Here is an 18,775-nt window from a genome sequence, read left to right as displayed (position 1 = left end):
CTTTGTGTTGCACAATTCTTGGGTTTTGTCACATGCATAATGTCGTGCATCTACCATTACAGTATCATACAGAATAGGTTCACTGCCCTAAAAAATCCTCTGTGCTCTGTCTATGCACCTGTTCTTTCCTCCCCAGGAACCCCTGGCAAGCACTGAACTTTCTTTCTCTTTCTTTCTTTTCTTTCTTTCTTCCTCCCTTCCTCCCTTCCTCCCTTCCTCCCTTCCTCCCTTCCTCCCTTCCTCTCTTTCTTTCTTTCTTTCTTTCTTTCTTTCTTTCTTTCTTTCTTTCTTTCTTTCTTTCTTTTTCTGAGAGAGAGAGAGCGTGCACACAAAGGGTGGGTGTAGGGGCAGAGGGAGAGGGAGAGAGAAAATCTCAAACAGGCTCCATGCTCAGTGCTCAGCACAGAGCTTGATGCAGGGCTCGATCCCACAACCTGACCCTGACCTGAACCAAAAGCAAGAGTTAGAGACTTAACAGACCGAGCAACCCAGGTGCCCCACTGATCCTTTTACTGTTGCCTTTTCCAGAATATCATGTAGTTGGAAACATACAGTTTGTACCCTTCTCAGAATGACTTCTTTCATTTAGCAATATGCATTTAAGATTTCTCTATGTCGTGTTTTTTTTTTTTTAAGATTTTATTTATTTATTTGACAGAGAGAGACACAGTGAGAGAGGGAACACAAGCAGGGGGAGAGGGAGAGGGAGAAGCAGGCTTCCCATGGAGCAGGGAGCCCGATGCGGGGCTCGATCCCAGGATTCTGAGATCATGATCTGAGCCGAAGGCAGCCTCATAACCAACTGAGCCATCCAGGTATCCCTGAACATCTTTTCATATGCTTATTTGGATAGCCTATATCTTCTTCAGTGAGATGTCTATCCACATCTTTTGCTCACTTCTTAATTGGGTGGTGAGTTTCAAAATTTCCTTATATATTCTGCATAATAGTCCTTTATTAGATAAGTGTTTGCAGATATTTCCTCTCAATCTGGTGTGTCTTTTCATTCTCTTGTCTAGCCATTTTTGTTTTTTTGGCATAACGTTTTTCATCATATTTTTTAGTTTCTTAAATTTTTGCTTATTTTATTATATCCCCCTTTTTAGTCCTAATATTATTTATTTGTTGCTACTTCTCTTGTATCTATATCAATTTCACAGAAACTTGTTTTCTTTATTAGTCTTTTCAAAGACCTAACTTTAGTTTTTTGGTCATCTGTATTATATATTTTTCTATTTTATTAATCTTTATCTTCTTTATTTATCTTTATCTTCTTCCTTCTACTGTTTTGGATTTTTGCTTCTTCTAATATATTAGGATGATCACTTATATATTTAATTTTTAGTCTTATTTTCTACTGTAAATGCATATAAGGTTATTACTTTACCTGTGTCCTATAAACTTTCATATATAGTATTTTTATTACCTCTCAAATCTTGTATTACTTCTCAAATCAAATATTATAACTTTGCATTGGGATTTCTTCTTTGACTTTTCTGTTATTAAGATGTTTTTTAGGGGGCGCCTGGGTGGCTCAGTCGTTGAGCATCTGCCTTCGGCTCAGGTCATGATCCCAGAGTCCTGGGATCGAGCCCCGCATCAGGCTCCTTGCTTAGCAGGAAGCCTGCTTCTCCCTCTCCCACTCTCCCTGCTAGTGTTCCCTCTCTTGCTGTGTCTCTCTCTGTCAAATAAATAAATAAAACCTTAAAAAAAATAAATATAGTATCTTTAAAAAAAAAAGATGTTTTTAAGGCGCCTGGGTGGCTCAGTTGGTTAAGTGACTTCCTTCGGCTCAGGTCATGATCCTGGAGTCCCTGGATCGAGTCCCGCATCGGGCTCCCTGCTCGGCAGGGAGTCTGCTTCTCCCTTTAACCCTAACCCCTCTCATGTGCTCTCTCTCATTCTCTCTCTCTCAAGTAAATAAATAAAATCTTTAAAAAAAAAAAAGATGTTTTTTAAATCTCTAGGAGCACCTGAGTGGCTCAGTCGGTTAAGGATCTGCCTTCAGCTCAGGTCATGATCTCAGGGTCCTGAGATTGAGGCCTGTGTCAGGCTCCCCACTGAGTGGGGAGTTTGCTTGTCTCTCCCCCTCTGCTCCTTCCCCCTGCTTGTGCTTTCTCTGTCTCTCTTTCAAATAAATAAATAAATAAAATATATATTTTTAAAAAGATGTTTTTTAAATCTCTAAATACAGTTTTAAAAATAATCATTTTATTATTGACTTCTAACTTAATTGTAATATGACCAGAGAATGAGATCTGTGTGATAGCATTTTTTTGCAATTTGTAGAAAGTTGCTCAATGGCCTAAATCAAAATTAATTCTTTGAATCTTCCTTGTAAGTTTTAAAAGTATTTGTTTTCTCAAAATGCTGGGTGCAGTGTTCTATATCCATTCCTTAGAAAATCAATGAGGTGCCTGGGTGGTTCAGTTGGTTAAGCATGACTCTTGATTTCAACTTAGGTCACGATCTCAGGGGTGTGAGATTGAGCCCTATATTGGGCTCTGTACTGAGTGTGGAGCCCGTTTAAGATTCTTTCTCTCCCTCTCCCTCGGCCCCCCCCCCTGTCGTGCACATGCTCCTGCTCTTAAAAAGAAAGAAGAAAATGTTAATTAATGGTGTTGGAGATATTCCTGCAATGGCTAGTGATTCTTGGATATCATTACCTATGTAGGCGTTATTGACTGAGTGTTTCCTCTTCTTAAAATTCATATGTTGAAAACTAACCCCCAATATATTGGTATCAGGAGGCGGGGGCTTTGGGAAGTGATTAGGTCATGAGAGTGGACCCTCATGAATGAGATTAATGCCTTATAAAAGAGGCCCATGAGAGCTCCTTATCCCTTGGCCAAGTGAGGGCACAACAAAAAGACAGTGGTCTATAAAGTAGATAGCAGGCATTCACCAGACAGTAAATCTGCCAGCACCTTGATCATGGACTTCCCAGCCTCCAAAACTATGAGAAATCAATTTTTGTTGTTTATAAGCCACCTACTCCATGGTATTTTATTACAAGCACCTAAATAGACTAAGAGTGAGGTACTAAAAAGCTGACTGGGAATCCTTTATGCACAGATGAGGCTTGTTGGATTGGATTTTTAATTTAGGGTGATTGCTTATGGACCCACACAGTTTATTATGGTGTAGGGGAGAAAATATTTTCCTCTACCCTTCTAGATTTTTGTGGCTGGTCTATTAATCAAATTGACATAAGACAGATGAACAGGAGAAAACAAATTTAATTATGTACATATGAGAGCTCTATAAGATGAGACCCAAGGACAAGCCTGGCAATTGAGGCTTATATGCCATCCTAAGCTAAAGAATAGTATAGGGGCCTGGGGCTTCAAATGGGAGGAGGGTAATTCACAGGACCAGAGAGCAGATATTTGGTAATTAGATATTTGCCCTGCTATACATTAAAAGTTCTTAAAATTATCTCTGGTAATAGCTCTTTTTCTGGGCCAGACCCCCATTCTAAATTCTTTTAGGTAGTTAAGGGAGAAATAAAATTTTTTCTTAAATCTGCTGGGTCTTAACTGCCTTTAGCTCAGAATAATCCAAATGCCAAGGTGGCATGTTTGTACCATGTATTCTGTTCCTCCTCAATGGGGATCCCTCAAATTTCTGTCTTTTAAAAAAAATTTTGAGGGTGCCTGGGTGGCTCAGTTGGTTAAGTGACTGCCTTTGGCTCAGATCATGATCCTGGAGTCCCGGGATTGAGTCCCGCATCGGGGTCCCTGCTCAGTGGGGAGTCTGCTTCTCCCTCTGACCCTCCCCCCTCTCATGCTCTCTATCTCATTCTCTCTCTCAAATAAATAAATAAAATCTTTAAAAAAATCACACTGAGATTTGTTTGTCTGCTGTTATCTCCTATTCCTATTCTTTTTCTTCTTTGGGTTTATAAACTTTTCACTCCTTTACTTTCATTTAATAAAAAGTTTCATTTAAGTATTGGTTAAGTACTGATTAAGTATCAGGAAAGTGTCCACAAATATGCAACCTGAATACATATGTAAACCAGCACTCATTAATAGAACATTTTCAGCACTTCATGAGCGTCCCCATGTTCTCTTCCAGAGTCATTACTCCACATTGACTTCTAACAACATAGATATTTGGGTAGTTTCCAGTTTAGGGCTATTGCCAATTATAGGTATGGGCTTTTTTTGTGTTTGCCTTTCAGTGAACATATGTACACATTTCTGTTGGGCATATACCTTGGAGTGAAACTGTTGGGACAAAGGCTATACATATATTCAGCTTTATTGATATTGCCAAACAGTTTTAACAAAGCGATTGTACCAATTTATATTCTCTCAGCAGCATATGAGAGTTCTGGTTGCTCCACAACCTTGTCAATACTTGGTGTTTTCTGTCTTTTTCATCTTAGCCTTTCTGGTTGGTATGGAATGGCATCTCATTGTGGTTTTAATTTGTATTTCCTCTTTACTCTTTTGTGTTTTTTTTTTTTTTATTTATTTGAGAGAGAGAGAATGAGAGATAGAGAGCACGAGAGGGAAGAGGGTCAGAGGGAGAAGCAGACTCCCCGCTGAGCAGGGAGCCCGATGCGGGACTCGATCCCGGGACTCCAGGATCATGACCCGAGCCGAAGGCAGTCGCTTAACCAACTGAGCCACCCAGGCGCCCTTGTGTGTTTTTTTTTTTAGGTGTTTCAGGATGGAGCGATTGAAATACAGGGGGTTAATCCTCTACAGCTGCCATAAGTTTCTCCCTTATGGGTACTTACCTAATGGAACTTAGAACCTTTTTTCCTGTACAGGAGGCAATATAATACAGAGAATGAGGGCAACAAACTTTGCAAGAAGATATACTGAGGTTTGATTCCCAGCTCCAATGTTTACTTGTTACTACCTTGAGAAATTTATTTAACCTTTCTCCATTTCATGTAAAATGTCACTAATAACAGTACTGCTTCAGGAGGTTGTTTTGAGGATTAAATGAGATAAAATACATAAAACAATTTCCTAGCACACTGTGTGTACATAGTGAACAAATGGCAGCTATTATTATACCTTATATTTTTTACGCTCATTTCTCCTTCTGTTACACTTTTTATGACAGGGAAGCAATACATAGCACACATTAGCCTCTTCACATATAATAGTTGCTGATAAAAACTAGTTGAATGATTTTAAATATAAACATAAAGTATTGTGGTTATTGTCATAAAAGATGGCATAATTATTATAATGGCAATAGTATAAAATGCACTGCTAATCAGGAATACATTACTTAAACAGTGTCTCTATTTACCTTTATCATTTAACAGTTAAGATAATTAGTGCTGTAGAGTAACATTACTTGAGCTAATTAGTAATAACAATTAGATGTTCCATATTACATTTGCGAGGGTTCCAGGGCTGCTTCTGTTAAAGCCAAAACTAAAACAAATAAAAATACCACCCCAGAAACAAAAACACTCCTTTTCTGAAGAGATGCTAAGCCTTTCCAATTTTAACAGATCCTTTGTTCAGCAGTGGAGAAACTGGGGAAGGAACAGCTGCCCCAGCAGCTTCCGTACAACATGGCGTCACCCATTTGTATACCCCAGCTGGGTTTACGTCCTCCTAGCCGGCCGCAGGACCGGAAGTGGTTTCGGTCCTAGTGGATCCGGGTAGGTGCACGCAGGTGGCCGAGGAGGGTTCCAATTCTTCAGCGTGAAGTGCCGCAGGTGTTCGGGTTAGGTCCGGGGTCGCAGGTAAGTGAGAATAAGGGACCGCGGGGCCTTTCACCCGCCTTGTGCGAGGGAAGGAAGGGGTTTCCAGTGCGGATTGAGGAGAGGCGTTGTGGAGCTGGAGATGTCACTGTGTGCGGGGGCGACTTATTGCGGGGACCCCGCCGTCCCCGAGCGACTTGGCCCAGCCCTTCTTCCCTTCCTCCGCGGCGGTTCAGCACCCAGGTGTGCGATGAGGGCTCTTGCCCCGGGCCGCGGCCCACCATGCTTCCCCCGGCCGCCCCCTCGGGCCCCTCCGTCTCTCTTTAGGAGCACCTACCAAACCTTCATGGCTTCTAGACCCAATCAGCTCAAAAGAAGGCACCGCCCACAGCACCTGGCAACTCCTTGGCCGCTGCGTGTTTCACGCGGCCGCAGTTACGGTTCCCTCCCCTCCCTTCGTGGGGACCTGCCCCCGCCCCCAGTGTTACCACCCCTTTCCTCCCAGACCACACCCGCTGCTCCGGGCCTTGCAGGGAGCCAGCGTTCTCTTTCCGCAACCCTAGTGAGGCCTGCAAAATTGATACTTGCTCCTTAACATATAAGCAAACAACCCTTTCTAAGTTTTTGATGTACTGATTGGACGCGAACTCTCTTAGATACCCACTCCTTGAAAACACTACATTATTTATACCATTTTTAAAAAGATTAAAAAAAATTATTTTTAAGTGATCTCTACACCCAACGTGCGGCTCCAACTCACAACCCCAAGATCAAGAGTCGCGTGCTGCACCGACTGAGCCAGCCAGGCGCCCCATACCGTGTTTTTTTAGTTCTATTACATGGATAGAAGGAACTGCATGGGAATATTTTGTTAATTATCAGAATTAGGAAGTGTGGGAGAAAAGCAGCTTAATAGGGGAAAATAATGATTCGTTTTGGTTAAGTTGAGCTAGTTCTAAAAATGTATTCTTTTATAGTTAATTTTTGTATTTAATTTTTAAAATTTATGTATTTATTTGAGAGAGAGAGGGAGAGCAGAAGCAGGGAGAACAGTAGACGGGGAAGGAGAAGCTGACTCCCCGTTGAGTAGGGAGCCTGATGTGGGCTCAATCCCAGGACCCTGGAGTCATGACTTGACCTGTAGGCAGACACTTAACTCACTGAGCCACCCAGGCACTCCATCTTTTATATTTATTTTAGTGGTAGTTCATGCATACAGCCTTTTAAAAAATTTAAGAAATTTAAACAAAATGGATCCTCTTTGATCTCTATCTTCATCTTCTTTAATCTCTTAGATCTAAAGTAAGAACTGTTACCAGTTTGGGATGTGTTTTTCTATTTCTCTTTCTTTGCATTTATTGACAAGTATTCACATAAGTTACATGTATGTACGATGTAAGATTTCGTGTTAAATTTTTACTAATACATATTTTACGAATATGGCATATTGTACCTATTCAGCAACTTGACTTTTATACTTAAAAGTGGGTCTTGGAACTTTTTCTTTGTCCATATGTATGTAGAGATTGACTTTATTCTTTCTACTTGCTCTGTAAATTCCATGGTATATTAAGTTTTCATAGTATGCGAGAGTCCATAGATTGCTTACAGTTAGACACAGTGTGGCAGAGAACATCCTTCCACATGTGTCTGTGTGCCCATGTGGACATTTCAAACCTGCAGATTGAATTGCTGGGTGGGAGGGTGTGGACATGTAATGGCAAACTGCCCACCAACAGTGTATAATAATGTCTATTTCCCTAGCTCTTTTAAACATTTGATGCTATTAATCTTTTTCATTTTTGCCAATCTGATGGGTAAAAAATGATTCTGATTGGTGTTTTAATTTGTATTTCCCTAGTTACTAGTGAGATTGGGCATTTTATCATGATTATTGGCTGTTTGTATGTCCTCTTTTGAGAAATGTCTCCTTTTAATTGGGCTGTTTTTTAATAGATAGTAGTTTTTTATGTATTCTGGATATTTTTTGTCATTTTTATTTGTTTTAAGTATTTATTCCCAATATAGTGCTTTTTAAAGTTAATGCTTGTCTTTTTTTTTTTAAAGATTTTATTTTTTTATTCATGACAGAGAGAGAGAGAGAGAGAAGCAGAGGGAGAAGCAGGCTCCCAAGGAGCAGGGAGCCCGATGCGGGACTCGATCCCAGGACCCTGGGATCATGACCTGAGCCAAAGGCGGACGCTTAACCATCTGAGCCACCCAGGCGCCCTAAAGTTAATGCTTGTCTTTTAACTACATGGCGTCCTTGTCAAACCATAGTTTTAACTTTTACATTTAAATGTATCAGTTTTTTACTCTGTGTATTCTGTATTTTGTGGCTGTCATTCCCTACCAGAATGGTTCTCCAGTGGGAGATATTTTGCCTTCCAGGGGCTATTTGGCAATGTGAGGACGCATTTTTCAGTTGTCTAACTGGGGTTGTAGAATGACGGGCATCTACTGGGTGGAAACCAGGGATGCTACTAAACATCCTACAATGCATTGGAAAACCCTCCACAACAAAGAATTTTTCTGGAGTAGAAAGTCAGTAGTGCAGATGTTGAAGAACCCTGTTACACCCTAAGGCACAACAGCGTTTTCTCTTACAACTATCCTTTCTCCTATAAATTCTTACATGTTTTGAGTTTTCCTTTAATTCCTCTGGATGTGTGTGTGTGAGTGAATGGTGTGTGCATAGTTACTGTTTTCCCAACAGTGTCGCTCTGAATATTAAATGCATTCATGACTCACTAATCTGAAATGCCATGTTTATCACTTACTACTTTCTCACACAGAGTCAGTTTCTGGACTGTTCTGTGACCTAATTTTCTGTTTTGCTGGACCAATACCACAATATCCAATGTTAAATATATGTTCTATTTTGATATTTAGTAGGATAAATACTCGCTTATGATTATTACTGTCATTACTTTATTGAAAATTTTATACTTTATCAGCTCACATACTCATTTAAAAAAATTATGGGGGCTAATCTTAGAATTTCTTTTCCAGATTTTTAGAATTAGCTTGTCAAATAGTTTTTTTAAGTGGCTTTATCAAGATGTAATTTACATAACTCATTGTTTAAAGTGTACAATTCAGTGGTTTTCTTAGTGTATTCACAGTCATGCAGCCATCACCACAATCTAATTTTAGGACATTTTCATCACCCCAAAAAGAAACCCATGCCAATTAGCAGTCATTCCCCATGCCATTCCCCAGTACCGGAGCCCTAGGCTACCACTAATATTTCTGCCTTTATAGATCTGAATATTTTATATAAATGGAATTCTACAATTTGTGATATTTTGTGACAGGCTTCTTTCACTCAGCATAATGTTTTTAAAGTTTCATCCATGTTGTAGAATGTATCAGTACTCCTCTATTTTTACTGCTGAACAGAATTCCATCCTATGTTGTATTTGTTTCCTAGGGCTACAGTAACAAAGTAACAAACTGGGTGGCTTAAAATAACAGAAATGTATTCTCTCACAGTTCTGGAGGCTATAAAGTCCAAAATCAAGGTGTCAGCAGGGCTTTTCTGTCTCTGATGGCTCGAGGGGAGAATCCTTTCTTGCCTCTTCTTTAGCCTTGGGTGGTTGCTGGCAATCCTTGGCATTCCTTGGCTCGCAGCTGCCGAAACTCTGACCTCTGCCTGTCTTCACATGGCCTTCTTCCCTGAGGGTCTGTCTTTACATGATAATTCTCTCTGTAGGAGCCTGTTTCAGTGTCTCTTCTCCCCTTCATGGGAGGACACCATTTCTATTGGATTAAAGGCCCACACTACTTCAGTATGACCTCATTTTAACTTGATTATGTGTGCAAAGACCTAAGTTTCAATAAGGTCGCATTAGCAAGTACTGGGGGTTAGGACTTCAGCATACTTTTTTGAGGACACAGTTCAACCCATAACCTTATGGATATGGTACATTTTATGTATCCACTTGTCAGCTGAAGGCCATATACATTGTTTCCACTTTTTGGCTATTATGAATAATGCGGCTGTGAACTTTTATTTGGACATATGTTTTCATTCCTCTTGGGTATATACTTAGCAGTGGAATTGCTGGGTCATATGGCAACCCTCTGTTTAATCATTTGAGGAACTGCTGGTGTTTTTCAAAGCAGCAGCACCATTTTACATTCCCACCAGTAGTGTGTGAGAGTTCTAATTTCTCCGTATTATTGCTAGCACTTATTATCTGTTTTTTTTTCATTAGAGCCATCCTAGTAGGTGTGAGGTGGTATCTCATTGTCATTTTGATCTGTATTTCCCTACTAGCTTTTCAGTGCTTATTGGCCATATGTATATCTTCTTTGAAGAAATGTCTGTTCAGATCCTTGCCTGTTTTTAACCGGTTTGTCTTTTTTATATTGAATTGTAAGAGTTCTTTATATAGTCTGCATACATGCTCTTAGCAGATATATGTTTTGCAAATATTTTCTCCCATCCTGGGGTTTCTATTCCCTCTCTTGGTGGTCAATTCATTTTTTAAAAAAGTTTTTTAAAATTAAGTTTGCATTGCATTTGTATATTATTTTGACTATTTCTGTAAAACGGTTAATCTCTTTATTAAAAAAATAGAGTACTTATAGTACCTTTTGAAGAAGGTTGTTGAAAGGATTGAGTAATGTGTACATGATTGCATATAATATGAGGTGCCTGGCACATGCTGTGTGCTCTGTATTTGACAGCTGTGATAATATCTCTCTGCTCTTCCAGGCTTCTGTGTCTTCAGTAAAGTTTTCTATTTTTCTTCATATCAATCTTGCACATTTCTTGTTGAGTTTATACCTAGGTGTGTGTGTGTATGTGGTTGTTGTTTTGTGTGTGGTTTTAAAAAAGTGTATTTTGCTATTTTGAGTGGGGTTTTCTTCATATTTTTATAATGGTTTTGGAAAGCTATTGATTTTATATATTCATCAAACTTTCAAAATGATAAGTTGTAAAAGTTATGACTTGTTTACTTACCCAGGTGATTCCAATGTGGTCATTCTGTTAGGAATCATGGTTCTTTTTTTCTTTTTCTTTTTCTTTTTTTAACGTAAGAGCTACACCCAGCGTTGGCATCTCATGATCCCAAGAGTCACATGCTCTAGTGACCAAGCCAGCCAGGTGACCTCCCCCGCCCCACCCACCTGCCTCATGATTCTTTTTCATTCTGCCTTCTTCTGCCAATTTGGATCTTCCCTTCCAGGCTCTACTATTGTGAGTCTTCCATCAGGTCTTCCTGTCTCTTGCCTTTCTCTCCTCCAGTCTAGCACCCACACAGCCACCATGGTGTTTTTTGAAATCTGAGTCTGAGCCTGGCACTTCCTTTGTAAGTCTATTATTGGCTGTCCATTACCTATAAGATTTTATCTTGTAAGGTACTTTAAGGCCCCTCACGACTCGCTCTGGATCTGCTCATTCCAGCACCATCTGTCTCTGTTTTCTTGTATGCACATTATGCTCTAGTACAGCACTGTCCAATGGAAATATAATGTGAGCCCCATAAATACAGTTTTCTAGTGGCCACATTAAGAATCTAAAGAGAGGGGCTCGTGAGTGGCTCAGTTGGTTAAGTGTCCAACTCTTGATTTTGGCTCAGGTCATGATTTCAGGGTTGTGTAATCAAGCCCCATGTTAGGCTCTGCACTCAGTGGGGAGTTTGCTTGAGGTTCTCTCTCTTCCTTTGCCCCTACTCCCTCTCCAAAATAAGTAAGTAAATCTTTAAAAAAAAAAAAATATATATATATATATGTATATGTAAAGAAATAAGGTAAACTTAATTTTAATAACATTTTTTTAACCCAGTATATCCAAATATTATTTCAACATAGATAGAAGAAAGCAATGTGAAATTCATATAAACAGAAAGTGTAATAGAAGTTACCAAGGGTTGCACGGGATGGGATGGGAAGTTACTGTTTAACATGTACAGAGTTTGTGTGTGACGAGGAAGTCCTGGAAACGAATAGTGGCGATGATGTACAATATTGTGAATGTAGTTAATGCCACTGAATCATTCACTTAAAAATGGTTACATGGTAAATTTTGTGTTTTGGATATTTTACTAAAATAAAAAAGGTCCTCCTTAAAAATCAATATGGAAATGATCAGTAAGATACTTTTACATTTTTTCATAGTAAGTCTGCAAAATTCCGTATTTTACACTTACAGTACACGTTAAATTTGCTTGAACTTTTTCACCTATACTGTGGTGCCTCCTGCCTTCTGTATCCCCGTACATGCTGCTCCCTGTGCCTGGCGTGCCCTTCTCCTCGATGGCTGCGCACCCGGATGGCTCACGCTCAGGTTTTGACCCCAGCGGCAGCCTCCCCTGCCCTCTCCCGAGCGTTCCTGCTAGTGGTACCGCGCTCTTTCCTCTTTGTCAGCCCCGGGCTGCGCCATGTTCTCCCCCAGCCCTGCAACCTGTTCACTACAGGTATTTCTCCTTTCCTGAATCCTACGTTTTTGAGAGTAGATTGTGCCTTTTAACCCTTTTTAGTCTGACACAACATCTGGCTTTATTATTTATGTTTGCTGAGCGAACCCTTTGGCTGGAAAGACACCCACACAAAACCTCTCCATGTGAAAATGAATTAATCTGTTTTTTGAATGTTGCCAAGCGTTCCCTCCCTGGAGGTACCCTGCTTGCTCCTCCAGGTTCCCTGTGAGGCCTTTCTCTTACAGGGGCCACACGTAACAAAGAGTAGGTCAGGAACCTTACCATATGCCTGGGAACTCCGTATCTGAGTACCCTTCTCACTGGAAGCAAATCAATAATATTTTATTTTTTAAGCCTTTTCTATTTTAATGTCACCTTATTTTAATGTTATGAAATATGGAGATAGTATGAAATGCAAAAATACATGTAAAAAATGAATTAAAACACATGTGAGAAGATGTTATTTTCTTTGAAAACAAAAATTTGCCTATCTCTGCAAAATGATTTCTAAGTTGAGAGGGAATGCACAATCAAGATGCGGATTGGTCTCAAAGCATGAAACATTTGGCTGAAATAAACAAGATGAAATTTAAAAGAAGGAAATGTAAAGCTTTGGATTTAAGTGCAAAATATGAATTATAATGATATAAAATGGGGGACTCGAGCTGGTATCAGAGAATTTCAGTTGACCACAAGCTTTATATGACCCACCGTTGGGTTTCTTCTACTCAAAAACAGGTTATTTCATATAGTATTAATAAAGTCTAGGGTCCAGCTCCCAGGAAGTAGTAATACCAGCGTCGTCCACACCAATTGCACTCTGTCTCAAGTATTGAATACCGACCTGGGTGCCACATTTTAAGAGATACATTGACAAACTTGGAGGTGTTCAGAAGGACCCGGCCACAATGGTGACCCTCCCAGGTCACAGGAAGGCTGCTTGGATTGAGAAGAATGTTCTAAGAGAAACTATAAAAGCTGCCTTTACATATCTCACAGGCTCTCCGGAAGGAACACTGTTGTCATTTCAGGGGCCAGACTGAACATCAAAGACATCAAAGAGAGCAATTTCTGGGGCAACAGGGTGGCTCAGTCAGTTGAGTGCCCAACTCTTGATTTCGGCTCAGGTCATGATCTCAGGATTGTGAGATCGAGCCCCACGTCCAGCTCTACGCTGGTTGTGGAGTCTGCTTAAAATTCTCTCTCTCCCTTTGCTCCTCTCCCCCTAAAAAAAACCTAAAAAGAGAGCAATGTCTAAGTAGGGAACTTTTGCAGAATGCAAGGACTTTTCAACAAAAACCCCCTCTTAAGGTGATGAACTCTGTTCCTAGAAGTATTCAGATAGAGACCAGGTCATGATCTGTCAGGATTACCACGGAAAAGTCTCTTACCTTGTGCAGGAGCTGAATTTGGCTCCTGAATTTTCACTCTGTGATTCTTTGTTTTCCTTTAATAGGAGTTCTGTGGTTTATAGAGCCCAATAGCAGTAAGAGCTGACATTTATGGAACCCTGATATGCTAGCCAGTATGCTAAATCAGGTGTATTGATCACCTTACTTTTAAGTTTCACAAGAGTCCTACGGGGCAGGTACTATCTTTCCCATTTTACCAGTGAGGCAGCAGAGACTTAAATTCAGTGAATTGCCCAAGTTACATAGCTAGCAAGTGGCAGGGGCTGGATTTGAATCCAGGGTATTTTACTCTAGGGCCCTTGACCTTATCCTCTACCTTAGGCTGCTCCCTGAACAGCTTAACATATTTGTTTAATTCATCCAAATGTGATTTATTTCAGGAATATAATCATGTCTTAAGTGCGATATTTACATTGCCTATCTGTAAAAAGCATCAGTTTAAAAAAACGAGTACTTTTCTAATTATCAAGAGATTCACATACTTGCATAGAATTTGAAAAATCAAAATTATAATCCTACTACCATTAGGTAATCACTGTTGTCAGTTTGATATTCAATTACTGGTACAACTTTATTTTATTTTTTTTAAAGATTTTATTTATTCATTTGAGAGAGAGAGCGTGCACACAAGCGGGGGGAGCGGCAGAGGGAGAGGGAGAAGCAGACTCCCCGCTGAGCAGGGAGCTTGACACGGGGCTCATCCTAGGACCCCGAGATCATGACCTGAGCCAAAGGCAGACACTTAACTGACTGAGTCAACCCGGGTGCCCCTACTATGTACAATTTAAAAAAATAAACTAAAATGGCAGATTTGTTTTCAGTCATGGAAGGTGGTGAGGCACTGAAAGCTTTGGATCCCAGAGCAAGCCCTTAGAAAGGTATCTTAGTCTCTTTGGGCTGCTAAAGTAGAATACCACAGACTGGGTGGATCATAAAAAACAGAAATGTATTTCTCCCGGTTCTGGAGGCTGGAAGTCCAGGAGCAAGGTGCCAGCATGGGTAGGGCCTGGTGAGAGCCCTCTTTCACAAGGCGGACCGCTGACTTCTCCTTGTATCCTCATGTGACAGATCAGGGAGGCAAGCTTTTATAAGGGCACTACTCCCGTTTCTTGGGGTTCCACCCTCATGACCTCACCCAACCCTACTCACCTTCCAGAGGCTCCACCTAATACCATCACATTGGGGGATAGGATTTCAACATACGAATTTTAGAGGGACACAGACTTTCAGTTTGTAATGCGAAATTTGATTTTTCTCACTTTTGGCGCAGCATTGAATCATGCTGTTTCTTTTTAGCATCAAGGCTCAGTAAGGGGAAAAATGCTTTTTTCATTGGAATAAACAGATTTTTGTAATTGGATGATTAAAGTAGAGACATTTATCATAAAATATAACACCTTGAATTGAGTTTTATTCATTCAATGAGTATTTATTATTATGAGCTCTGTGCTAGTTCCTGGGGTAAGGTAAGGTCCTTGTTTTCATGGAGCTTACAGTCTAGTGGGAAAGATAGACAGTGAATGAACCAGCAGTTATTCATCAGTCAGGACACCAGGAAAACATCAGAAATATTGCTGAATTTTTTTTTAACATTGCTGAATTTTGACAGATGTGTGTACCTGTGTCACCCAAGCTTCCATCAAGACTTGGAATGTTACACACAATTCTAGAAAGTTCCCTCTTGCCTGAAATGCTCTTCCCTAGAATTTTTCGTGACTGGCTCTTTTTTTGATACTTAGTGCTCAGCTTAAATCTCTTCCCTGTAACCCCCCACCCCCACCCCGAGGCAACTACTGTTCAGATATTTTTCTACTATAGATTAATTTTAGTTGTTCTAGAACTTTATGTAAATAGAACCATACAGTATCTCTTTTGTATCTGGCTTCTTTCACTCAACGTAATGTTATTTAATATTCATGCATGTATCTTTAGTCTTATGAATAAAGCTGTTATGAACATTCTTAAGTCTTTTTGTGGATAGATTTAATTTATCCAACTTGGGACTCAGAGAACTGTACTAAATCTGATGACCTCCATCTTCCAACTTCTCACTACATGGATGTTGAGTTTCTCTATCTATCCTTCGTGTCTCTGCTATGTTTTCTACATCTTTCTGTGCTACATTCTGAGTGAGATCCTCAGATTTATCTTCAATTCCCTAACTCTCTCTCTCTGTCTGATCTACTATTTAACCTATTGATTATTGAACTTTTTTTTTTTTTAAAGATTTTATTTATTTATTTGAGAGAGAGAGAATGAGAGATAGCACGAGAGGGAAGAGGGTCAGAGGGAGAAGCAGACTCCCTACTGAGCGGGGAGCCCGATGCGGGACTCAATCCCAGGACTCCAGGATCATGACCTGAGCCGAAGGCAGTTGCTTAACCAACTGAGCCACCCAGGCGCCCGAACTTTTTTTTTTAAAAGATTTTATTTATTTGACAGAGAGAGAGCACAAGTGGGCAGAGCGGCAGGCAGAGGGAGAGGGAGAAGCAGACTCCCCGGTCTGATGCAGGACTCGATCCCAGGACCCTGGGATCATGACCTGAGCCGAAGGCAGACGCTTAACAACTGAGCCACCCAGGCGCCCTGATTATTGAACTTTTAAAAAAATTTTAACAAATATCTTTCATGTCTAGAATTTCTACTTTTTGTTGTCTCTTGTTCATGTTTTAGATTTTATTTTCCTTAATTTCCCCAAGTGGTGTTATTTTAAAGTTCCTTTCGGATTTCAGATATGGATATTTTTGTTTGGTTCTTCTGTGAACTGTTTTTTATTGGCTCTAGGGTTTTTTGATTTTTGTTTTGTTTTTATTCATTTATGATTGCTCTTCTAGGGACTGATCTTCTGTGGAAGTCCTATGTGTTTCCTGTGTGTTAGAAACAGACACACACACACACACACACACTCCAACAGAATGCACCAATTCTAACCATTTTAGTTTTAGGTTCTTGGCTTAGGGTTTTCTTTTGTGAGGATAATGTGAACTTGGCCCCTGTACTGCTTCATAGTGCAGGATCGAGGGACTGTCTTCCTATGAGGAGCTCTGTTCATACTCTCAGCCTTGGGCAGGTGGCTTGCCTGGACCGTGGTGGGTGAGTAGTTTTCAGTTCCTGTTCATGGACAAGGTAGCACTCTCCAGAGTCCCATCTGTACCCTGGCCTCGTGGCCTAGACTTCTGGTCATGGGCTGGCAATATACCCCAGCCCTGGGGCTCTGGTCTGTGCCCAGCTGTCTCTCCCATGCACTTCCGTTTCTGGCACCTGATGATTTCCCTTTCCTCTTTTTGAATTTAACTCTGTATTATACTTTTATCTTTTTAATGTCTTCTCCAGCATTTTGTATTGTTTCCAGTGAAAAGGGGTTTTTTTTAAAACATCTTCTCAGAATATTTTAACTAGAAATTTGTGCAGATTCTTTAATCTTATTAAGCCTTAAGTAAAAGTACTGGAGAAAGGACACATGAATACTTAAAACAGTTTCAGCAATAAAGTAAATCTTTTTAAAACAGTGCAGCCATTTTATTGTTTTCATTAGCAGTGTAATAATTGTTGTGATTTCATTTTTCATCGCCAATGCCAAATATCTCTGTAGGTATGATAGCCCAGCGTTGTTGTAAATATTAAATTATTTAAAAAATAACTGTTACCGAAACTTTGAAAAATGATTAAAATAGTACACATTCAGTGGTAAACTCTCAGCCATAGAGAAGCATAGGCAGGGTGTAGCGGATCACTGTGTCTTTGGGCATTAGAGATTTTAGGCCAGAGCCCACAGATGGGTGGCACAGAGCCCAGAGTGTTTTTGTTTGGCTGGTACAATGTTTTAAAAACTGTAAGTTTGTTGCTGACACTTAAAAATAGTGATATTTCACATAAAATTTAGATACCTGACTTCTCTTGAGTAATGGAGTTATCTGACTATACTGGGCCTGCTTCCCAGACAGGATCAATCACCTTGTATGGAATGATGTCTGCCCCCTGATTTCTTTCCGTGACTGAGGCCAAGGGCCACTTACCCTTTATTGTTACATATTTTCTGTTGTTATTTAAGTAGTACAGAAATAGTACTATATATCCATTTCTCTGTCAAAAATAGGAAAACAAAAGATAGACGGTGAAAACCACGTGTAACAAGAAAAATGGAAGAGAGACTTTTGTGTGGGGTTTCCCTGACTAAAGCCATCTGCCATTCTTATTTTTTTAATTGTATAAAATAATAGAACATCAAACTGATCACAGTAGTCACCTAAGGGCAGTAGGATTTTAATTAGTTAATTAATAATTTTATAATTAATTTTGATTTTTCAAATTCTGTACAGGTGTGTCTATGTTCAGACACTGTTGTCACATGATGAAGTGAGTGCTGGGCAGCTGGTAGAGGGCAGGGGGGTTTCCTCGGATGAGAATGAAGATGGAGATGGAATACAGAAGGTACAAAAGTGAGAAAAAGAAATATCACTCTTTCCATGTGGAAATCTGTAGCATTTTGTTTTAGTTTGTGGACACATAGATTATAAGTGGAGCATTTTTTAGGGGAAAACATGTTTCCATCTAGGTTTAAATTCTGTATGTAAATATATTGTTGCCACTTGTTTTGCAGATTGTGGGATTAGTGATATGCTTTCCTAAACAGAAAAAGTTGAAGATGTCTAGATACTTAATGGCTTTGACAGTGACCACCCTCATCGGTGTGGCCGTGGGGGGGTTTGTCCTGTGGAAAGGCATCCGGCGGCGGAGGAGTAAAGACAGCCCGGACAGCGGGCAGCGACGGCAGCATCCACAGCATCAAACACCGGGCAGGAGGGAGCTGCCCGCTCCAGAAGAGGTCCGGCTGTGCTCCAGGGCCCCCGGAGCCTCATGGGAGGAGAGGATCCTCGGCGCAAAGGTGGTGACTGTGTCTCAGGAGGCCGAGTGGGACCACATTGAGCCCTTGCTTAGGAGTGAGTTAGAAGATTTTCCAGTACTTGGAATCGACTGTGAGTGGGTAAGTTAAAAAGCAAAAACAAAACGTGTAAATCTTTGCTGCTTTTCTAACTAGGTAACTTGAATAGTCAAGTAGAGGATAAGATTAAAGGAGAATTAGCTTGTTCTCAGCTAGCTCACAAATAGGAATTTAGCAGAAGGAGAAGCTTCTCTTCTCAGGATAGGGGAGTGCTTACAATCATGGGTTCTAGAGTGAGACATATCTGTACAAGCTCCATTTTGACCACTTATCATTCTTTGAATTTGGACAAGCTACTTACCCTCTCAGA

The 18,775-nt window shown here is 40.2% G+C and overlaps 1 protein-coding gene across 6 annotated transcripts in view; it reads left to right on the top strand.

Annotated features, from left to right (window-relative positions):
• Window positions 1-4,730: 4,730 nt before the first annotated feature.
• EXD2 (exonuclease 3'-5' domain containing 2) overlaps window positions 4,731-18,775 on the top strand; it is a 57,840-nt gene continuing 43,795 nt past the window's right edge. For 3 of the 6 annotated variants that reach the window (XM_027570842.2, XM_027570841.2, XM_027570839.2), the window contains exons 1-2: window positions 4,735-5,722; window positions 18,124-18,507. In XM_027570842.2, coding sequence (XP_027426643.1) covers window positions 18,169-18,507 — 339 coding nt within the window. In that variant the 5' untranslated portion in view covers window positions 4,735-5,722; window positions 18,124-18,168. Of the gene's footprint in view, window positions 5,723-17,842; window positions 17,955-18,123; window positions 18,508-18,775 lie in introns of all 6 variants that reach the window. The other 3 variants (XM_027570840.2, XM_027570843.2, XM_027570845.2) reach the window with 3 other exon arrangements.

Source organism: Zalophus californianus, chromosome 6, assembly GCF_009762305.2.
Source record: "Zalophus californianus isolate mZalCal1 chromosome 6, mZalCal1.pri.v2, whole genome shotgun sequence".
NCBI lineage: Eukaryota > Metazoa > Chordata > Mammalia > Carnivora > Otariidae > Zalophus > Zalophus californianus.
Note: the sequence above shows the minus strand (reverse complement) of the source record. Positions and strands in the feature narration are given on the sequence as shown.